Consider the following 24,155-nt stretch of genomic DNA (forward strand, 5'->3'; position numbering starts at 1 on the left):
AACAAAAACGTTATTATAAGTAGTGAGTTGTTGCACAAAAATTAATTTTTTTATAATATGCGGTATGTGCAAGACGTGGTTAAGATTGAGAGGTTTATGGTGATGTGATGTAGGAAGGATTGAGTGACCAGAACCTTGAATTTGAATACCTTGACCACTGCTAACAATGAGTGTTTGATTTAAATGACTCAAATTAGAATAAGATGTAAAATTACCTTGTGATGCTACTGAGTGAGACGAGGCTCTGGTGTCCACGTACCACGTGTTGTCATAAGGTGTCAAGGAAATGGTGTGCATAACAGTGACATTGTCGGTAGGTACTAGAGAAGTTGTAGCAGTGTGGGCTTGAAGACGTTAACCTAGAATACCAGCTTGTTTCGAAGGTCCTGTGGAGCGAGTCCACTGAGATGTGGGATAAGGACAAGGAGGCATGCCCCAAGGAGGGGGAGTCCAACCCCAAGGATTCCAAGGAAAAGATTGAGGTGTCTTCCATGATGGAGAATGAGCTATAGTAGAAGTAGATGAACCAACTGAACCATTTGAGCGGGGTCCATTACACTGATTACGTCCACTTGAGTGACCTAAATTGTTGCAATTGTGACCGGTCTCAGAATGGTTGAGTGAGTGATTGTTGGAGTGTGGCTGTGAGGAGTGATTAATGTCCCGTGGGGCTAAAGTGTGCATGGCAGTATGAGAATTAGTGGTTTACATCTTCACTGGACTAGATTCCTCGAGAGTCAACATAGAATGAGCCTTGGAGGAAGGAAAACAAAGGATTGCTCTGTCAGATCAGGGAGGCTACACCACAAAAGGGCTCAGACAAACCAGATACTAGTTGCAATACCAAAGGACGACTACTAACAGGAGCACCAACATTTGCCAACTAAATAGAAATTTGTTTGAGTCGTTGACAGTATGAAAAACATTTGGAAAGCTATTCATGCGGGTGGAAGAGAAATCCTGCTCGAGAGCAACAACACATGAATTCCTGTTGTCCTAAAAAGTGGTAGCTAAACGATTCCACGTAACCATGGTTGTGGAGCCTTTCTCCATGATAGTGGAAAGAAGATCAAAAGAGATGGTAGAGTAGATCCACTAAAGTACAATGGAATCAAGAGTGGTCCACTATTCGTGATCAATCTTAGTTCGAGTTGGACGTTCTTTCCCGGGTTGAGGGATAATATGGCGGAGAACTCTAGTAGTTTGAGCATGGGTTTCAAAAAGTTTAGCTCACATACCATAATGGTCATTCTCCTTTTCCAGTACAAAGGGCATGCTATTTTTGATATTAGAAATAGTGAGTGCCGGGTGAAATTCAGGCTTACCTAAGGATGATTATGGCGAAGTGACGGGTGAGTTGAGTGAAGACATGGTATCAACAGTGAGACACAAATCACGGTTGCGAGAATAGAAAGGGCAACGCGCAAGTTGAAGAAGAAAGGAAAGGAGGGTGTGAAAGCGGGTTAGTGGTGGAGGAAAGGCGCGGCGGCGTTTAGGAGCAGCGACAATGCAAGAGAGAGCCTTAGAGCGTGAGGCGATGCGACAAAGAGAGTAGTGCACGATGTCAAAAAATGTAAATAGGTGAGGTTTGGATCAGAGAGAGACTCGTGATACCATGTAAGAAAGATATATGATTTGAATGTGTGTCTTATTATGCATTGGAGATACGTTTTTATGCACAACATGATGATCTCCAAAAGGTATGTAATTATGCTATGCATAATTGTAGAATATTTGTTAATCCTAATTACAGAAATTTGATTAACATAATTTTAGAAGAATCATTTCTAATGGCTTAATTAGTGAAAAATAATATATTTTCTATTAGAGTTTGATAATAAAAAATCACAACAATCTCAATATAAATATGATAGACTTTGTTAATATTTTAATATATATATATATATATATATATATATATATATATATATATATATATATATATTACTCAATTTCATTAAACAAATGGATAAAATAAGATTTATACTCAGTTATATCCTATAATTTAACTTTATCAAATTGATATAAAATTTTGTATGATAATTATTCGAATTAACATTGTAAAGTTATTCTTAAGGGAAAAAAATATAGCAACCTAACATTGAAACCATTCCCATGCACCTTATGAAGTTTCATTGATCTTGAAACCAAATTTGTAAGATGACTTCAAACACTAAAGAAAAAATAGTTTGTAGAGTCACTTATTTAGTGGCAGTTTAATTGAAATCCCACTAAGTTAAAAGAAATTAAAAAATTATATAAATTTATAGTCAGTTCACAACCGACGAGATATTTTAAATGTGTATACTGTAGCTAAATCTTACAAAAATTATAAAAAATGAGTATTCAGTGCCTAAATCAGTTTATTGGCGCGTTTTCGTTGCAAAGTATTTCACATAGCTAAATCTCTTCTTTACCTAGGTCATTTTTTTCTTTTGCTAGAAAGTATTTTCTTTCTCTCTACAAGTCATCTTCTCTCCCATGGAAGCCGTTTGTAAATCTTCTTCTTCTCGTGCAATTTTCTTTTTCGAAGTGTTTTTCTCCTCTCAGTAAGTTGATTTTTTGCTCCCATAAGTTATTTTTCTCTTCATCTTAGATTTTCTTTTGAAGTTTTCATAATCCCTAATTTCAATCACTATGCGTTTTTGTATTAGATTCAGGGCAAAGCTCAAGAACGACATTTAGGTTTTTCGTTCTCCTTCGCTTTCAATTTTCGATTTATATCCGTTTCATTTCTTTTTTCCTCTTTTATTCTCTTGTATTCGGTTATCTTTTTCCATAATCATTTTCATCTAATTTCAATCTAAGTCTTTCATCGGCACCACCAATAGAGGCATTGGACGGCTATTCCAGCAAGGTTAACTGCAATGGCATCCGAGTGGGCGATTTGAGGCACATGGATACTTTTCCCCAGAAGCTTGATGTTATATTGTCAGATCCAGAATTGAGGTTCAAAGATTTCAACTATGGTTATTCCAGTTTATGGAAAAAAGCTTATCTAATTGGATTACTTTGATAATAGTCAAGTTTTAGTGATGAATTTTAGACATTAATTGAAACTTAAATTATGTTGATAAATAAATTTTTGTATTGACAATATCTATTGTAATCTTAAGCTTTTCTACATCAATATTTGATACTCCAAGAATATCAAGCAATATTGGTATTATTCATAAACCATGACTTTGATGTGAAAGGTTCACAGAGGATTGTTAGATATTGTTGAAGATATAGCTAGACTTAGATTTTAAGCATATCTTATATAGCAATGGAAAATGCTTTAGTCACATTATTTTTGCTTCCTAGATTGGGAATTGGGACTATCACAAGGCTAAAGTGGACTTACATGTCATCACAAAATTTTATGTTGTTATGTGCAAAGATCTTAAAAGGAAGGATAAGATCATAAAAATAGTTGATGCTCCGCCATAAGCTTGTGAATTTACTTGATTTAGTTTTTCTTTTATTTGCATTTAGAACTTCGATGCTACACTTGTCCTTTATCTGAGACATATGTCACATGACTCACTAATAGCACTTGTAAAATTTGACAAATGTAGAAGTTCCTGGTGCATACATCATATTAATTGGCTTGTTTGCCTTTCACGTTATGGCACAAATAGGGTTGGCTTTTTATTTGCTCCCATAGTTTGTATGTGGCTATTCTGCATCAGTGCCATTGGTCTATAAAGCGTTATAACCTTTTCACTTCTTTACCATTTATAACTTTCATTTAGTTTGGTTTATGTCTAGTTTACATGCCAAAAAAGTTATCACAAATTAGATTATCTGATTTATTTGACGAGATTCAAACATATGCAGATACTATTGTATTTAATCTGTTAAGAATATTCATCTTCAATGTGTTGGGAGTCAATGGTCACTCTTCATATCAAATTGCTTGGTAAAATTCCTTAAGTGATGCAAATTATAAATTGTAGAGAATACCCAATGGTGTTGTTGTATATAAATTGTACTTTTTTTCTTTGTATAATATTTATCAATGTGTCTAACAGACAATTATACTAAGCAGTAAATTGTATACTTTGGCTTACGTAATGTGAATAAAATTATTCCTATATTACGATTAGACATTCTCTTTTTCTTTCTTTTATTTATATTAACTATTAGTTCACAAGCATGCCACTTAACACCACTTGATTTTTTAGGATTTAAAAATCAGTGGGAGAATAAAATTATTCCTATATTACGATTAGACATTCTCTTTTTCTTTCCATCACCTTTTAGTTTTTTCACTCGATGATGTTTCCTTTTTAACTAACAATCTCATTTTGTATCCCAAACAAATTGAGTTTTCTAGTTCCTTTCTATGAAGCTTGAAGCAGGTTAATTCAAGGATGAACATGAGCCCTAACATAGATGGGCTTCCTTTAAAAGATGTAAGTCTACCAACTTTGATGATGATCATATTGACTTCTAATATTCAATTAATTTCTGATTGCATAAGATTTAAACATCATGCAAAATTGTATGTGTTGGCTGCTGTCAGCTTTTGGAATAATGTTGAAGAAATTCATCCTAATGCTTTGTCTGGGAATTGTGTCTCAAATTATTCTTCTTAACTACTTCTATTTGAAAAGTCACAAACTAATAGGATAAAGTGATTTCTAACTTGTAAGTTTATGGATCTGTTTGTGACATTGTTCTCACTATCAGTTGGCAAAGATTAATTGAAGTGAAGTTGGTATGGAAGAAGCATACAAGGAGAAAAGAAAGAAAGGAATTGATGAAGGCATGCAAAACCAGTTTCAAGTTGGTATGGAAGAAGTAGAGAGGGAGAAAAGAAAGAAAGGAATTCATGGAGGCATGCAAAACTAGTTTTGAGTTGGGAAACGAATAGATCAGAATGGGAAAACAGATTATCAAAAGATTTCTTTTTTCTTTTTTAAATTAATTTTGCTGACGGTTGTAACTAGCGCTAAATATTAAATGATTTTTTTTTTAAATTATAATTTTGTTGGCAGTTATAACTGCCGTTAAATATTAGATAGTTTTTTTAAAAAAAATCATGATTTTGCTGGCGGTTGTAACTGTCACTAAATATTAGATGATTTTTTTAAAAAAAATATAATTTTACTAGCAGTTATAACTGCTGCTAAATATTAGATTTTTTTTAAAGAAAAGTTATGATTTTGCGTACGGTTATAATTAACTTTAAGAGTATTAGTGGCTATTATTCCGGTAGTTATATTAATCCAATAATATAATAATTTTGTGGCATTAAATTCTATGTTGATTGATTAAGTGACGGAAATAAAAATAGTGGCAGTTTTGATCGTCACTAAACCTCACACTTAATTCACGCTAAAAATCAATTTTTTAGTAGTTAAACCAAAGTAGTGGAGATATATTCTAGCTTTCTTAATATAAAGTTTCAACCATTTGTTTTAGAAGTTTCAACGTCTCAATACTTTTGAATATACTATTTAATTGCTTTGATCCTTAAACCATTCAATCAAGATAGAAAATTATAGGTAAAGGGCTCTTTCAATACTTTTTGTACAGTTATGCCAATTATTGAGCCCTGGACCATATCATCATTGATATTTTATTGGAAACTATACACCAATTTATACATTTATATGTGAATTTTATATTTTGACTTAAAAATAATATTAAGAGTAAAATATAACAATTTATATATACTAAATACGATAAACTCCTCATATGTTATAATAAATAAAAAATAATTATATAAAGAAAAAAGTATAATAAAATATAAAATAATAATTAAAAAATGTAATTTTTATTAATTATTATAAATGAAAACTACTTATTTCATTATTTTGTGGGTTAATAAATACAAGAATTCGACCAATAGAAAAGATAATATACATACACGAAAAAACAAATCTAAAGAAACAATTATTGTTATAATTATAATAATCAGATTGTAAAAATATGTAAACGATTGAGTCATCCATTCCTCTGTTGCCAGAAACAGAGACAAAGAAATGGTTCCTTGGAACTCATTTCCGTTAGAAGTGAGTTACCAAGTATTAGGTTGGTTAGCTTTTCTTTCATGGGGAGTTGCAGGCTACCCACAACTCATCTTGAATTTTCGTAGGAAAAGGTTGTCTTTTTCATGTTCTATACTCATTTTTTGTTGCTGTTTTTCCTCTGGGGGTGGATTCTTAAATGGTTTGGTTGGTTTTTGTGATCAAACTCAGTGTGGTGGGATTAAGTTTGGATTTTCAGATTCTGAGCTTAACCAAGCACTGTTCATATCTCATATACAATGCTTCCCTCTTCTTTAGCCCTCTTGTTCAGAAGCAGTATTTTGAGAAGTATGGTTATGAACAGGTATGTTCTTTTCAACAGAGACTTTAACTTTGATGCCCTCATACATAATTTCTTGTGCAATTTTGGTTGATAATCTATTATTACTGCAGATGATTCCTGTTGCAGCTAACGATGTTGCTTTCTCCAGTCATGCAGTGGTATTACATCTAATTATAATTTGCCAATTTGCTATGTTTGAAGTAAGTATTATCACAAGCTCTTAGTAAGAGATTTTATTTTCTTCTCATCACTATACTTTTAGCTCCTGATCTTCTAAATTCAGAGATAGTGAATGTTTATTTGCAGCGTGGAAATCAGAAATTCTCCATCTATACCATTGCAATAGCTGTTGCAGTGTGGTTTACTGCTGGTGTTTGCTTTTTCATTGCATTGCCAACCCAATCTTGGCTTTGGCTAGTTTCCATCTTCAAGTAAGTTTCACTCTTTACATGAAAATTTTCTTTGACCCTATTCACTAGGGTTTGCTCCTAGTTCTAATGATATAGATAAATATTTGATTCTTGCACTTTTGCACTTTCTAAGATTCACATTATGTGTTGGGGTAAGCAAAGATGCCACTGAACATAGAAAATTTAAGTAATGATCAAGCTCAAACTTGGTTTAAAGAAATTTCGCAGAACTATGAAATAGAGGCTGTGATTGAATAGTATGCAGTCTTTTCACATATTTATGACTACTGATATAAAAGAGTTATAGGAAGTATACATTTGAAGTGTGATTATTTCTCATATATATGAATGAACTACCTTTGAGGATTTTAACTTGTTCAAAAGGGACTGTGTTGTAAATTGAGTCTGGTATCGTTTTGGAAAAGTTGAGTCATTTCAGTGTATGACACAGTGCAAAGCATCAACATCTTGAAGAACCTTTGAATGGAATGTTGATATTCTTCTGTCTCTTCATATTTCTTTATTTTAATATAATTGTTAACATTATAGAGTTCTTTTTCTGTGCAATTATTCAGTTTCCCTATAATAATTTGTGGAAATCAATTATACTGCAGCATAATTCAAGCAATTATGACCCTCATCAAATACTTTCCCCAGGTTAGAATCCCTTAACCTCCTCCATATCATGTTCTATGTATGGCATGCGTTGAAAATTGATACTCATAAGCAAATAGCTTCCCTATTTTGTAGCATAATTGACCTGATTTCAGGCTTTTTTGCAATGAGTTTTCAAACATGCATATGAACTTAGAATTTGGCTGTTTTTGCATACTTCAGATTTTCATACTTATGCTTCACTCATTGGTGATATTCTGGCAAATATTTAGTGTGTTTTCCATATATACTAATCTTATTAGTTTCTTATAATCTTTGGAGTTTGACAGAATAACACTGACAAACAAAAAGAGTAAGGAAAGGATACTTATTTGGTGTAGTTACTGAGTAATGACTACTTGCTTATGAAATCTAGACACTCCTGAACTTTTTGAGGAAGAGCACAAATGGATTTAGCATTGGAACTGTCCTACTTGATTTTTCTGGAGGTGTATTTAATTATTCACAAATGGCTGTGCAGTCCATAGACCAAGGTTTGTGAAGTAATTAAGAATTAGACCCTGTCATCAGATTTTATCTTTGAATATGTAAAATGAATTTCAATTTTATCTGAATGTAGGTTCCTGGGTGAACTTCTATGGAAACATTGGGAAAGTACTTATATCCTTGGTATGAAATCCTATGCTACTCTATATCCTTCTTCTAAAATCATTCAATATCCTTCTTCAAACTTGTTCAACATATTATTATTTATTATTACATTCTTTTAGACTTTGAAATTATTTGAAGTCTCACATCGACTAAAGATAAGATCAATTTATAATATATAAGTGGGTACATATCTCTTACAGGCCGGTTTTGTAAGGTTGAGTTAGGCGTAAAGTCCACTACTTAACATTGTACCAGAGTCATGAGTTAAATTTTATCTTAACAAAATTTATTGTTTGTAGAGTCTATTATTTCACCCGTTATCGGTCTGCTATCAGATCATCCGTTAATGTCTAGTTTTACACTTGGGATGTATATGCCTAGAGATAAAGTCAACTTACAATATATAAGTGAGTGCAAATCTCACCTTATAAGTAAATCTTGTAAAGTTGAATTAGGTTTAAAAGTTCACTTATTTTTGTTTTTTCTTTATCATTTCTAAAAGTGTTTGTGAAGAAACTTATCCGAATTAACTAAAATTCTTAACATTTGTGAAAATTTATGCTAAGCTTACTAATTTTGACTGATGAATTCTGATTTGTTTCTTCTTCTGTTACCATTGCAGGTAACAATATCCTATGATTCTATCTTAATATGTCAACATTATGTACTGTACCCTGATAACAAGAAAGGGCTTCCTTCTAAAAATTCTGAAGAAATCAAACAATCACTAATCTGTGCAAGTCCAAGTCCAATAGATCAGCAACAAATCAAAGGTTCTGTTACATCTTCATATCAGTCTCCACCAGAAGTGTGAGGTATACATAACTTGGATCATGCAGGGTACAAATTTGTATATATATAATAAGAAAACATTTATTGAGAGAAGTGAGGTATTTCAAATCACCCATGTATATTCAGGAATTCATTCCTAACTTTCCATTCTGTATTGAAAAAATGTAATGTCCTCAATTCATACATTAAACCAATATTATTTAGCTAAAATGACAGTGATTTGTGTTTCTTGGTTAAATAGTTTAGGGTTAGAATTTAAGTCATACATTCTTCATATGAAATAAACGTTTAGTCAGCATAATAAGTGCATCAAAGGATGACAGTTCAGCAGGAATGCCGAAACCACAGCCATATAAAGCATGACATATATATATATATATATATATATATATATATATATATATATATATATATATATATATATATATATATATATATATATGCAGTGCCTTGTGGCAAAATATATCTACTTTGATATACATATAAATGAATATTACATTTTAAAATAAATATAATTGAATAACAATAATAATATTTTATAAAATTATTAGAATAGCATATTATTTAGAAAAGTTGAGGTATATAAGTAATTCAAAAGCATAAAGTTTACGTACAGTAATATCCATAATCTATGATGAAATCATATTTAGTAAATGTTTACAAACTAGCATTTGGCATTTGTACTCGTGCGACGCACGGGCTTTTTAAAAAAATAAAATAAAATATTATATAAATTTATATTTATAAAAATATAATTAAATTTTAATATAAGTGTTTTATTATATATAATTAAATATCAAATGATTTTTTATTAATGTTTTCAATTTTATTTTTTAATATATTTTAAGTTTGATCAATATTTTTAAAGGGTAATTTATTTATTATTGACATTTTACATCGTAGCAATCAAAATGATTTTTGTTAAAAGTTTAACTTGAGTATAACATAAATTAGCATTTAATATTTGTGGAGAATGACAATGTTGAAAAAATAAATTGTATATTATTTGTAGTAAATAATTAAATATTATTATGTGATAAATAATTGAACATTTGCAAATAAATATATAAAAATTATTGAAAAATAATTGGTAAGCACTTTTTTCATTTAAATTTAATGTTGTATAGTAGGGAGTAAGAACAATCGAGAATTATGAATAAGTTGTAAAAGATTAATAAAATTCATGAACCCTTGAGTAAATATTAAGTTAGATTTAAGAAAGATATAAATAATATATATATATATATATATATATATATATATATATAAGTTTATAATACATTTAAATATGTTTTCAATATTTTTGTGAAAAAATATAAAGTTGAATATTTTGGGAAAAGAAATATTTGGTCAATGAAAAAAGAAAATAAAATTCAAATGTTAGAAAAATACAAACAAATTTTTTGTTTGAAAAGACTAACTTTCAAGGCCTAAAAAGGAAAAACTCGAGAAAAAGAATATGGAATTAAAGATATAAATGAAAGTGATATTGAGGGTTCAAATCTTACACAAATAAACAATAAAGTTAAAATTCATTTCAAAAACACATTATGATTGGAGTATATGACAAAATGAGCAAGCGGATGATGAAAAAAATCAACCCAGTGCATTGAGAGAAAAAAATTACATGTGTTGTGTTTGGGCAAACTCAAGCATCAACGATTTATGAGAGAAAACAAAATGCTAAACGATTGGAGAAGGTGATACAATAAAATATTCCAAAAATTAGATCAATTTAAAAAATAGAAAAAATAGAGATACGCATAATTTAATGCTTCAGCTTGATAAAGTTTTTTTATTTTTATTTTATTTTTGGGTGAAAATTGAAATGTCCAATACATGTTTTTATGGGGTTCATTCATATAAAACACCTTTTTTGGCCTGTACACCAAATTTTGTAAATGACTAATATACCCTTTTAACTTTGATTAGGTTAAAAACCCTAAATCATACATCTTTCTCACATTTTTCCTTTTGGACAGCCGCTAATCCTTCCTACATCTCTTTCATTGCGCTGCTGAATTGTCTGCTATAATTGATGTAACAATATTTCCAGCTAGTTTCCGCATGTAGATAAAGAAAATAATTTTAGTGATTAAGAAAAAGTAACACATTCAATTTAACTTTATATATTTTAAAATAAGAAAAATTTAAATATTTAAATATTTTAAAATTTACTTTTAAAATATTTTTTTTAGTTAAGTTAATCTAATTCTGCATTGATTTTTTTTTATTTAATCACACCGTTTATCTTCATAGCATAAATTGAATTACCATATCATTTTTATCTTTGGAAAATAATATTCTAACTCCCAATTTTTGACTCTTTTTCTTACTTCCTGACCTGGCAGCTTATGTGCATTTAATTTTTTAATTTGTGTTTTATTTTGTAAAGACACTTTGGCAATGGGTGAAAAGCAAAAGGAGGAAGGGTTCGTCTATCCTGCAGACCACACTCACACAAACAATTAGGGTTTTTCTCTTCTGTAGAACATGAACAAAGGTGGAGAAGACAAAATTTGATTATGCCCATTTCCAACTATCACTTAATTGAAGCGCTTCCATTTTCGATATTAAGGTATGCTAGGTAGGAGTTGCATTTGTTAGTGATTTTGAAGTACGAAATTGCTTTCGGAATTCAACAAGTGTTTGAATGGCGATGACCGCGAACGATGGTGGTGTTGGCAGCAGCGGCGACAACCAAACCTACAAACTGTACCGTCACTTGAAAACCCTAACCGACCACGAAAACGTTGTGTCGTGTGTGAAGTTTTCGAACAATGGAACGCTATTAGCCTCGACAAAACCCCACTCATTTGGTCATCTACCATGCTCTCCTTCCTCCACCGCTTCGTCAGCCACTCTGAGGGCATCTCCAACCTGGCTTGGTCCTCAGACTCTCATTATATATGTTCTGCCTCTGAAGATTGCACCATCCGCATTTGGGACGCCACCAAGGACGATTGTGTGAAGATCCTTTGCGACCACTCTGATACAATCTTCTATTTGAATTTCAATCCCTAATCAAGCTACATCATGTCCGGGTCATTGGATGAGAGCATTAGGGTTTGGAATGTGAAGACCGACAAATGTGTCCAAGTCATCAACGACCACTCCATGCCCGTCACCTCTGTGCACTACATATCTTAGTTTTAAAACTTGTATTTATTACAACTTTTATGAAATTGTCATTGATTTATGGACAATTGTAGTAATTGTTATTGACTTTTTTTTTGGGATATAGTTTTTGGTTTATGAAAGTAGATTGGGGAGGATATAGCAAATTGTTTTTATAATTGTTTGCCATTGATTGGGTTCATTATAGAATATTGTTGTGGTCAGCAATCTAGTAAAACTGGTTTAGGGGATGAGTCCCTTACCACAAATCATATTGTTGTGCAAAATGTAATAAGTAGGTCACCATTTAATATGTCAGTGGTGAGCAGTTAATGAATCCAATTCACATGATGTTTGTGAAGTGTGAATTGTGGACCAATTAAGCCAGAGCAATTTTTATTATGTTCAATATTCCTTTCATACATGTTAAGGTCTTCTAATACAGTAAAAATGGTTTACATGTAAACTTCCTTAAAATAGAGCAGTAGTTATACTATTATTTAAAAAGTATGGGCAGGTCACCAATTAATATGTCAGTGGTCACCAATAATTCAATCCAGAGTTTACATATATGTGAGCTTAATTTATGGACAAATTATCTCCCACCAATTTTTATTATGTTCAATGTACATTCCACACATGTTAAGAAGGTCATGTAATTCACTATAACTAGTTTACATGTTCAGTCCCTAATGACAGGCTACGATTCATACTTTTGTGCAAAACGTAATGGGTAGGTCACCATGTAATATGTCAAGGGTCACTAGTTAATGAATCCACAGTTATCATGTCTGTTAGGTGAGTGTTGTGGACCAATTATCCTATAACAATTTTTATTAGGATTAAATATATCTTTCATACATGTTGTTAAGGTCTTCTAATACACTATAAATGATTAACATGTGAACTTTCTTAAAATAGAGCGGTGGTTATACTACTATTCAAAAAGTATTGGGAAGGTCACCAGTTAATATATCAATGGTCACCAATATTTCAATACAGAGTTTACATATATATGAATTGAATTTTGTGGACCAATTCTATCCCACTAATTTTTATTATGTTATTATGTTCAATATACCCCCCACACATGTTAGGAAGGTTATGTAATTCACTGTAACTTGTTTACATGTTCAATCCCTAATGACAGGCCACAATTCATATTGTTGATCAAAACGTAATGGGCAGGTCACTATGTAATACGTCGGGGTCACTAGTTAATGAATCCACAATTATCATGTTTTTGAGGTAGGGGTTGTGGACCAATTATCATAGAGAAATTTTTATTAGGATTAAATATACCTTTCATACATGTTGTTAAGGTCTTCTAATACATTACAAATGGTTTACATGTGGACTTTCTTAAAACAGAACAGTGGTTATACTAATATTCAAAAAGTATAGGGCATGTCACCAGTTAATATGTCAATGGTCACCAGTATTTCAATCCAGAGTTTACTTATATGTGAACTGAATTTTGTGAACCAATTCTCTCCCACTAATTTTTATAATGTTCAATATACCTTCCACACATGTTAGGAAATTCATGACTGTAACTGGTTTACATGTTTAATCCTTATGATAGACCACAATTCATATCGTTGAGCAAAACGTAATGAGCAGATCACCATGTAATACATTAGGGGCCATCAGTTAATGAATCCACAATTATCATGTCTATGAGGTGGGGTTATGGACTAATTATCCTAGATCAATTTTATTAGGATTAAATATACCTTTCATACATGTTGTTAAGGTCTTCTAATACACTAAAAATGGATTACATGTGGACTTCCTTAAAAGAGAGTTGTGGTTATACTACTATTCAAAAAGTATTGGGCAGGTCACCAGTTAATATGTAAGTGGTCACCAGTAATTCAATCCAGAGTTTACATATATGTCAATGATCACCAGTAATTCAACCTGTCACCACACACAACCATCGAGCTAAATCGAACTAACGGAAAGCAGCAATAACCCTAACACCATTCCAAGGACAACAAAAATCTTGGAACAAAATGGGATTTCGTTTAGGGTTCAAGAATAACACCAAAACTTAGAAATCTCGTCTTTCGTTTAAGGCTCAAAGCCCATGTTAGCAGCTCCTCACTGTAGAAATCACCAAGGCCGATTCGACACGAGTTGAAGAAACTAGTGTAGCCTCCATTGGTGGTGTAAGAATCGAGGTGGCCTCTGATTATGAGGAGAGTTTCATTCACGGGATCACCCTCGCGAACTAGGTACGTGTTCTCCGTGCACAGCGCCGGCTTCAGCCTCTCAAATCACATTTCGTCTTCTCCACACTATGTTTATGTTCTACGGAAGAGAGAAACCTTAATCTTTTTGGTGTGGTTTGCAGGATAGACGAGCATTTTCTCCCTTTGCTTTTCACCCATTGCACAATGTTTTTGCAAAACAAAACACAATTAAAAAATTAAATACACATCAACTGCCAGGTCAGGAAGTAAGAGAAAGAGTCAAAAATTGGGAGTTAGAATATCATTTTCCTTTATCTTTTTAGAAATATTTTTTTTGTCAAACTGAAGTCAGAATAGATTTTTTCTTCTTTCATGTTTTAAGACATGAAGACGTATAAATATAAATGGTTAAACATTAAATAAATAAACATATTAAATAATTAGATAAAGTTTTAAAAAACAAAACAAATTCGTAAAGGGGACAAAAAGCGTAACAAAAAGAAGACGAAGAAATCCTTATCACCGATATAATCTGTACTTTTCTTAAAAAAAGCATAATTGACCAAGAACACTAAAAACCGTAAAAGGAAAAAACAAAAAGCAATTTTAGCCAAAATCTTTTAATATTAAGATAATTTGAGTCTTATAATTTTTAAATCATTATAACTTATAAAACACAATTTTTCTAGGATTTTACACTTATACACATTAGGTGCATCTATGGTACAAATATTACTTCTAAAAAGTTAAATTATTTTTATTATTATAAATTTAAGTTTTCAAAGATTTAATTGAAATTTAACATAAGCATAATTTAAATAATAAGATTTTATTATTTATATACTGTTTTAATAAAATAAATTATATTTAAAATGGCTTTAAATATTTAGTAGGTTTCTCGTAAGTGGATTTGTTTGTCAAAAAGATATTGAAGTCTGTTGAAAACATTTATATATAAATTACAAAAAAAAAAGTTCTAACTTTTTACCATTTTGTTTTCCTTTGGACGTAAATATTTTTCAATTTTCCACATATATATATATATACATATATATATATATATATATATATATATATATATATATATAAAAAATTAAAAAGTATTTACACAAAAAGTTAAAGAAAATATTAGAAAAACTATAACCTTTTATTTTAATTTGAGAATCAAATTATTAGAAAATATCTCACATAAAAGAATTGTTTACACAAAAAGTTTAAAATATTTAAATTTTTAAATCATATTATTAAAAAATTATTTTTCAATCATATTATTAAAAATTAAGATATAAAAGATAATAAAAATTTCAAATTATTATATAAAACTAAAAAATATATAGTACAATTTTTTTTTAAATATTAAATATTTTTAGATACGAACATTGCATCAAGCATACACAACTTTAATTAGTGCTAATTAATTACGTTGAAGTCGTGTTTAACATTCATGACTTCGTGATGTATACAGAAGTTGTGATATTGGTATATATGACTTCACTTTTAAAATATTTAAATTTTTAAATCATATTATTAAAAAAATTATTTTTAAATCATATTATTAAAAATTTAAGATATAAAAGATAATAAAAAATTTCAAATTATTATAAAATTAAAAAATATATAATACAATTTTTTTTAAAATATTAAATATTTTTAGATACGAAAATCGCATCAAGCATACACAATTTTGATTAGTGCTAATTAATTACCGTTGAAGTCGTGTTTAACATTCATGACTTGTCATGTATACACAAGTTTTGATATTGGTATATGACTACACTTTTAAAATATTTAAATTTTTAAATCATATTATTAAAAAAATTATTTTTAAATCATATTATTAAAAAATTAAGATAAAAAAGATAATAAAAATTTCAAATTATTATATAAAATTAAAAATATATAATACAATTTTTTTTAAAATATTAAATATTTTTAGATACGAAAATCGCGTCAAGCATACACAACTTTGATTAGTGCTAATTAATTACTGTTGAAGTCGTGTTTAACATTCATGACTTCATCATGTATACACAAGTTGTGATATTGGTATATGACTTCACTTGCATGGTTAGCACAACTTCTTTCACATAAAATTGTGTCACTTTAGCACGACTTAATTAACTTTATCCATAACTTAAAAAATAAAAGTGAACCCATATCCGTAATTAGCAAAAATAAATGGCCCACATGTAAAACTTTTTGTCTTCTTTTAAACTAGTTCATAGTCATGACCTTTACCAATATATATGAAACAATGTTATAGGCATTAATGATTTACATTTCAATCCTTAACTAATTTTGCACTTGATATTTTCGTAATCATTCTCATCTCAGAAATCCTCAATGACATATTCACACGGTCATCTTTAGAGAAATAATGATTCATGATCACAATTTGGTAAATAATATTTATTTTTCCTCCATGTGGATTATGAGATTGAGGATTCCTGTTATGAGGATGATAACGACAACATGAAGTGGTTAAAATGGTTGAGGATGTGCGGTTCACCATTATGCCTATAACATGTGTTAGACTTCAAAAAATGTTATATGCAAATATATATATATATTAGATATTAGGTGAGTAACTTACCTAAAATCTTGAAATATGTAATATTAATTATAATAATAAAAGAAACCTTAATATTAGTGTTAGTTTTATCATTTCTTCGAATTGAGATATTTTATATTACATAAAGACAATATAAGATAAAGACAAATAATGTTTGTCATTGTTTTCCATTTTATAAAGAGTGTCAAAAGTAAAGGGAAAAAATGATACAACTTTGCATATTAAATACATCAACAACAAAAGTATTGTGCAAAGAAACAATGTGAGTTTCTAACCAAAATCAATATTCATTTTAACTCTTCACCAAAAATATAATAAGTAGGTATATGCATGTATTTGAATCATCTCAAGAGTCACCTCAAACTCCATAAATCAACTTACTTTTCATTTTATTTAAAAAAAAAGATTACGAAAAAAGAGGTGAACTCATAACTATGGGTACCTACAGAAGAAACAAACTTAATTACATAAGAATGATCAAAATTACAAGAAAAAAAATCGTGATAATAATAAAATACACAATTTTATTGTTTCTTTCCCCACCATCTTGTACTTCTACCGACAACTTACAAAACTTTTAGCAATCGTAAATAATTACTAAGAAATCTTACGTATGGAAATTTTGTTCTTCAAAAATGAATGTTTGAAAATTCAAAAGTAAATGAAAGTGCATTAAAATAAGAGTCAAAGATAAAGAAAAAACAACCCAGGAATGATTGGTAAAACACCAATCATTGTTACAATTTGACCCTAATCACCCTTTAGGAAGATCTATGGAGACGAAAACCTATTTTTACTTTTCTTTTTCTTTTCATCCACTCTATTTGTGGGTTGCAAGTACTCCACCAACATCAAATGGACAACTACTACATCGCTCTCTAGAAACCTTTACAAGTATGTGAGAATTTTCTCGTACTCTGTTGTTGTTCTCCATTTCTTGTGCATTTATAGCATTAGATTGCTAGTTGTTAATGTACAAGAAGACGGCCGCACCCAACAATTATGTGAATTAGGGTTTCAATCGTTTTTGTGTACAAGTTCAACTTTGATGGGCTTAGCCCAATTTAAGATGGGCTCTTTTATCTTAGTTTTTTCTTTCTATGATGAATTTGTGTTGTCATTTTTATATAAGTTGGAATGATCGTATATGATTTTTTAAAAAGATTCTAAATTTCAAAATGTTATATTTTTGCAAGCATATAATGAATTCATGATATAAGAATTAGTTTGACATCTTATGATAAATGAAACACTTCATTTATTTTTGTAATATTTATATTATAACTAAATAAAAAAATTATTTATTCATATTTAAGTATTGAATATAAACAAAAGTAATTGATATTTTATTATTAATAATGACTTATAAAATATAAATTATTAACCAAGTTTTTGTGACTTAATTAAAATTAACAATGAGATTTGTAGGTAGAAATTCCTTGTTGTTATTAATTTAAAGTTTATTTTTTGTTATAGGTTTCAAATCCGTTGATTTCAGATTATGTTGTTCCTTGGAAAAGAGTTTGTTTTGTATGTTTTCTAACATGGATTTAGTTTGATTTCCCATGTTTTTTTAATAAATTTTTTTATATGACATATATCAAAGTTGATAAAAATTAAAATAATAATAACAATGCTAATAAGGAAGTATTACTATAGATTAAGTTAGATATACATCTCTATTTATTTTTGGATACATGAGTTACAACATTTTAAAAATATTAAAATTTAATAAAATAAGGATAACTTAAAATATCGATGTACAAATATATTGTTAAAAGGCTTTTAACAAAATCAAATTTAATCACACCAATAACTTATAATATTTTTAGTGACAACTACCGTTGAAGTCATGTTTAACATTCATGACTTCATCATGTATACACAAGTTGTGCTATTGGTATATGACTTCAGTTGCATGGGTTGTCCATAATGAGCACGACTTCTTTCAAATAAAGTTGTATCACTTTAGCACAACTTAATTAACTTCATCCATAATTAAAAAAAAAAATGAACCCATATCCATAATTAACAAAAAAAATGAGCCACATTTGTAAGAAAAACAATATTGATTGTAGTCAATTCCTTTCCTTTTGACTAACACCTTCTTACAACTAAATGGTCCTAGTATCCAATTGCTTCAACTCTAGGTGACCATTCTTTATTCTTCTTAAAGACTATTTACTAGGGGTGGGCAAAAAATCTAATTTTCTTGATCCAATCCACTTTTGCTCCAATCCAATCCATTTATAATCCATTTTATTAAAAATTCAATCCATTTAAAATCCATTTAATGGATCTGGATTTCAATCTAATATACATTTTATATATCTTATGGATTGGATATACATTTTATAAATCAAGATTTTTAAATGTGGATAATCCAAAAAATCCAATCCAAATTTTCAATTTAAATTTTTAGTTGGGTTAGACTAAAGGTTGAGATGGACTATGCTAAATTCAGACTTGGATGGACCTTGCTCGACGACCTATACGGATCGGGCAGGCCCGACGACCATAAGAGGTTGGGCGAGCCTAAAGATATGAACGGGCTAGGCGGGCCTAATGACCCGAATGGGCCCAACGATCCAGAAAATTCGAGTGAACCCGATGACCCGAACGGGGCAGGCGGGCCCAATGACCAAATGAGCCAGGTGGGCCTGAAGACCCGAACAGGCCAAGCAAGTTCGAAGATCCGAACGGGCCAAGCAGGCTCGATGACCTAAACGGGTCAAGCGGGCTTGAAGACCCGAACGGGTCAGGAAGGCCCAAAGACCCGAACGGGTCAGGCGGACCCAAAGACTCGAACGGACCAGGCGGGACCACTGACGAAAACAGGTAAGGTAGCCCAAAGACCCGAATGGGTCAGGCAGGCCCAAAGACCCGAACGGGCCCGACGAACCGAACAGGCCCAAAGATCTGAATGGGGCGGACGACCTAGATGGGCCCGGCGACCCGGACAGGCCTGATGACCCGGACGGGCCCGACGACCCGGACGAGCCTGAAAACCTACACGGGCCTTACGACCTGGATGACAAGACGAAACGAAGACCCAGACGGGCATTACGACCCAAACGCTCCCTACGACCCAGACGGGCCCGACGACCCAAACGGGCCTGACGACCTTGACATGCCCGACGACCCGGATCGATCCGATTACCCGAACGGGCCTGACGACCTTGACGTACCCGACGACCCAGATGGGCCCCACGACTCGAACGTGCCCGACTACCTGATTTGGCCCGACTGTTTGGATGGGTCTATCCGGGTCGTCTGGCCTGTCTGGCCCATCCGAGTTGTCAGACCCATTCGGGTCGTTCAGCCCGTTCGCGTCGTTGAGCTTGTTCGTGTTGTCGGGCCCGTCCGATTTGTCAGGCTCGTCCGGGTCATCGAACCCATTTGGGTTGTCGAGCCCATATGGGTCGTCCGGGTCGTCGGGTCCATCCGGGTCATCCGGGCCTAAATGACACAAGTTTTAAAAAATTTAATTTAAATTTCTTTTATAAAAAATGAATTCTGGATTTTGAACTTGATCCAAATATTTGAATTGGATTTAAATCTTGATCCAAATATTTGGATCTGGATTTTAAAAAAATCCAAACTACTTTTGCTAAAATTATGTATTTGGGTCAAAAATCTAATCCAATTATTTGGATCTAAAATAGATGTGGATTGGATCATTAAAAATCCAATCCATGCCCACCCCTACTATTTACAACCAACATTTTGGAGGTTTCACTAGTTACCAAGTTTGGTTCTTGTTAAGAGACTCCATTTTCTCACCCATATCAACAATCTACTATGCACCGACAAAGAATCCATATAGATTGCTTTAGCTAGAATTCTTTTGACAACCCAACATTAGAAGGCATGCAACGAGCTCTCTTTAAAATAGTTCTATTCATATCTTCTACAAAATCGTTTTTCTTAAGCTATCTTTAAATTGACCTTCACAAAACTCTAAACATTGTCAGTTCGAATATGCTAAATATTTTTCCTAGTTTAATTTTTTATAACCACTTTCCACTTTTTACAAGTGGGAACGACAACATTATTGTGGTTAAGAACAAAAATCCAAACTTTTCTTAAATAATTATCAATGAAAATTCTAATTCTTCATACCTCATTATGTTACTTGAGCTAAAAGGGGTTATTTACTTACAGAATATAATCAATTAATGCATTATAAGTGTCAAATTTATGTGGAAATTAAGGTATTCTAGACACTTATCACTTACCCACCCTTATTTTACATTTCAATTCATGTTTACATTGCCTTAACTTCATACACAAGTTATATATTAGTACGTGCTTTTGTTTGTTCAATCAATTCAAGAAAAAAAATATTTTACTTTATCATGTGGACTAGTAACAAAACCAAATTTGAAGACATATTACGTTACATAAAGTTTTACAAGTAAAATACTTACAAAAAAGTATACTAGACATGAATCAACTTTACCATGCCAGTAATATAGTCCTTTTTAATGTTACATGTAACACTCCAATTTTGGTATGTCATGAAAAGTTAGAAAATTACCGTGTTAAGCAGAAAAGGATTATCATTGAAAGTGTACTAATAAAAAAACTTTTAATTTGATTTAAATTACATAGTTCAAAATGTCAATTTGTCAAAAAAATTCCAATAACAATTGCGAACAAAAGAAAATTACATAGTTTCTAGTATCTGATTTAAAACAACTAAATAAATTATAAAAACTTCCGAGTTCACCCTAGCCTCTCATCGATCTACTCCATGCCAAAATCATCTGCATTATCATCTGCTCCTGTATAACACACACTTTATACGATCATCACACACAACAAACACATAAACAAACAAATAGGGGTAAGCTAACCATAAACAATGATATATGAAAGAAATTCGTAAATAAAACATGGCAATTAATACTCAACATCTCATTCAAGTAACACATAAGCATTATGATCATAATCAAACTTTATTTTGAACACACAACCTCCAACATCCAAACAACCATGTCGAACCAATAGACTGTTCACATTCATCTAAAATCCTTAAACATATTAATCACAATCAAGCTTTGGTTTTCTATGGCCTTTTACCCCACAACAACATCTAGTTTCCTAGAAATAGACGGTTCGATGTGTACTGCTGTCGCAGCCAGACTGTCTCCCTTATTTCTCAAGGAATTATGAGTGAAAACGTCGATGCATCGTACACCGGACACTATACTCGTAACGAGCCGAAATAAGGCGAAACATCTTTCCTCTCCCCACTGCTTCGCACAGGCGAGAGAGTACAACACTCAGATCAATCTTCTACCACTGCTTCACACAGGCAAAAAGGATCCCTTTCCACTGCTTCACACAGGCGAAAAAGTCATAACTGGGTCTCTAGGTACGGAAAACCTCACACAACATTTAATTCCACCAAGATTCTTCAAGCAAGGCAAAACACTCCCAATATGCAACACATGAGAATTACAAATTGCCAACAAAATACACACCACCACATCATGCTTGAAAAATAAAGTTCTATAACAAAAACCAAATTCATATGTCACATGTGTAAGTAAAGATAATCAAATAATACAATGGTATTATTTAATACTATCATGCATCAAAACATTTACTACAAAAAGCCAAAGTAAAGAACATCCACGTTAAATGCCAAACGTCCTATCAAACACCAATGAACCAAACACCGAGAGATAGCTAAAAGAGGAAACCCATGGACCTTGCGTGTATGAATTAAAGAGGAGCAACATGTTGCAACGCTCACAACTAAAGTTTGGCTAACAAGTCAAGCTAGATGAATCTTCTATTTATGTTGGGTTTGTACCCAAACATGAACACAAAGTATTGAATAAAAGGCATGTGAAATTACTCCTAGAAGCTCATAACGTATGGATGTCCCATCACAAATAAGCAAGTACTACACCCTAATACTTTTACATTGCACCAAGTGCTGAAAGAAGGAAAAAAATCATTATATGTTGTGTGACTTTTCTTCCAACCAAAAATAGAAGGAGAAACCCCAACAACCTCTCTACCCCACCCTTAATGTGAAATTAAAATAATATACAAAGGAAGAAAAGTACTGCACGTAAACTAATGTGACTATGAACCAAAAGAAGAGACAATAACTAAGGAAAGAGAAAAGGAATTCATGTAAAGAAGCATAAAGCCAAAATCATATGTGGTAAGATTTGTTTAAGAAAAGAAACCAAAATATATAGCAATGCTCTTATGTGATATGCACCTAAATGACTTTTAAGAAGGAGAAAAGTATATTTATATGTGGTAAAAAAATAACAAAGCTGCGACGTTGAACCAATGAAACAAAACTAGAAAGCACCCTAGCACTCTATTACCATGCAAAAATAATTTGCACCTTTAACAAGTAGGGTCCTACATCAATGCTATACATCCTATCAATGAATAAGGGTTTTGACCCATTAAATGTGTAAGACCCGTAGAATTTAATTAATTAAATAAATAAATATTTAATAAATGCGGTTAAGAAGAGCATTTATGACATTAAATTCTGATTAATATGATGTGAAAAAGTACTAGCTCAGGTGGTTGAGAGTACTTTAATTGTGTGAGACTTGGGTTCAAGTTTGTATATGCCAATTATTTATGTGTTATTTAATTACTATTGTTTTAATAATATGATTGATCACGTTTCTTATGATATAATGCTTGAATTGTATTAGTGAGCAAGAAACATGAATTGACATGATGGTTTGACATTGACTTGGCATTTGTATGGTTGTGGGTTCAAACCTTGGAGAACCTAAATTAAACCTTTATTTTTGCTATTTTTGGTTTTGGATTGAATATGAAAGGGTAGAGGAAAACCCTAGCAGCCAAGGAGGGCTAGAAAACCATCATAAGACAACCAATTAAAGGACATTAACCATAATTTAATTGGATTTTCGTTTTATGTCATTAACTCACATTAAGGCACTATTAAAAAGGTAAAATTTAGGCTGGGAGAAAGGTTTTGCAAGGCTGTTATTGAGGTGAGAGAACAAAGCACGAAAATTAGAGAGTGGGGAGAACTTTTCAATTGTCAAAGCTTTAAGCAAAGGAAAACCAGGTTAGGGGAGCTTTACGAATTAAGTTTATGTTTAATTTTGATTGGTATGATAATTGGAGTACCTTACATGTTAAACTTATTCTAAATGTGATTGGCATGCTAAAATAGGGTAATTTCATGTGTTGACTATTTTAAGTCTGATTGACATGCTAAGTATGGTATGATTATGTATGAATTGTATATTCTATTTTTTAAAGTTTGTGATACTGGAAAATTTTTCAGAATTAGTCTGGTTGGTGGTGAACTGCTGCCATACTATCTTTTCCGTGCTAGGCCATTTAGGGTTCCTGCAAAGGAACCACCTGCCAAAAATAGTGTAAAGATAGTCTGTTTAACCAACTATGACCAAGCCTTGCCAGAGTTGGCTGGTTGACCAGTTTGACTCATACGGCCGCCCATTGAGAAGCGGA

The 24,155-nt window shown here is 31.5% G+C and overlaps 1 protein-coding gene across 2 annotated transcripts; it reads left to right on the plus strand.

The window, feature by feature from the left end:
- Positions 1–5,885: 5,885 nt before the first annotated feature.
- On the plus strand, positions 5,886–8,996 carry LOC114181166 (cystinosin homolog). Of its 2 annotated transcripts, none has more exons than XM_028067525.1 (8): positions 5,886–6,094; positions 6,192–6,324; positions 6,414–6,503; positions 6,610–6,734; positions 7,328–7,370; positions 7,744–7,861; positions 7,948–7,997; positions 8,602–8,996. In XM_028067525.1, exons 1-8 carry the CDS (start codon positions 5,976–5,978, stop codon positions 8,791–8,793), a joined length of 870 nt encoding a protein of 289 aa, XP_027923326.1. In that variant the 5' UTR covers positions 5,886–5,975; the 3' UTR covers positions 8,794–8,996. The 2 variants fall into 2 exon arrangements, with proteins under 2 accessions (XP_027923326.1, XP_027923327.1); XM_028067526.1 differs by having other exon boundaries at positions 6,414–6,461.
- The last annotated feature ends 15,159 nt before the right edge of the window (positions 8,997–24,155 follow it).

Source organism: Vigna unguiculata, chromosome 4 (genome assembly GCF_004118075.2).
Source record: "Vigna unguiculata cultivar IT97K-499-35 chromosome 4, ASM411807v1, whole genome shotgun sequence".
NCBI lineage: Eukaryota > Viridiplantae > Streptophyta > Magnoliopsida > Fabales > Fabaceae > Vigna > Vigna unguiculata.

Excerpts from the sequence above, each read along its gene's own strand:
- LOC114181166 (XM_028067525.1), top strand. The coding sequence starts at position 5,976 with ATGGTTCCTTGGAACTCATTTCCGTTAGAAGTGAGTTACCAAGTATTA. Across the intron at positions 6,325-6,413 it reads AGAAGTATGGTTATGAACAG|ATGATTCCTGTTGCAGCTAA; the intron begins GTATGTTCTTTT and ends TTATTACTGCAG. Across the intron at positions 6,504-6,609 it reads GCCAATTTGCTATGTTTGAA|CGTGGAAATCAGAAATTCTC; the intron begins GTAAGTATTATC and ends GTTTATTTGCAG.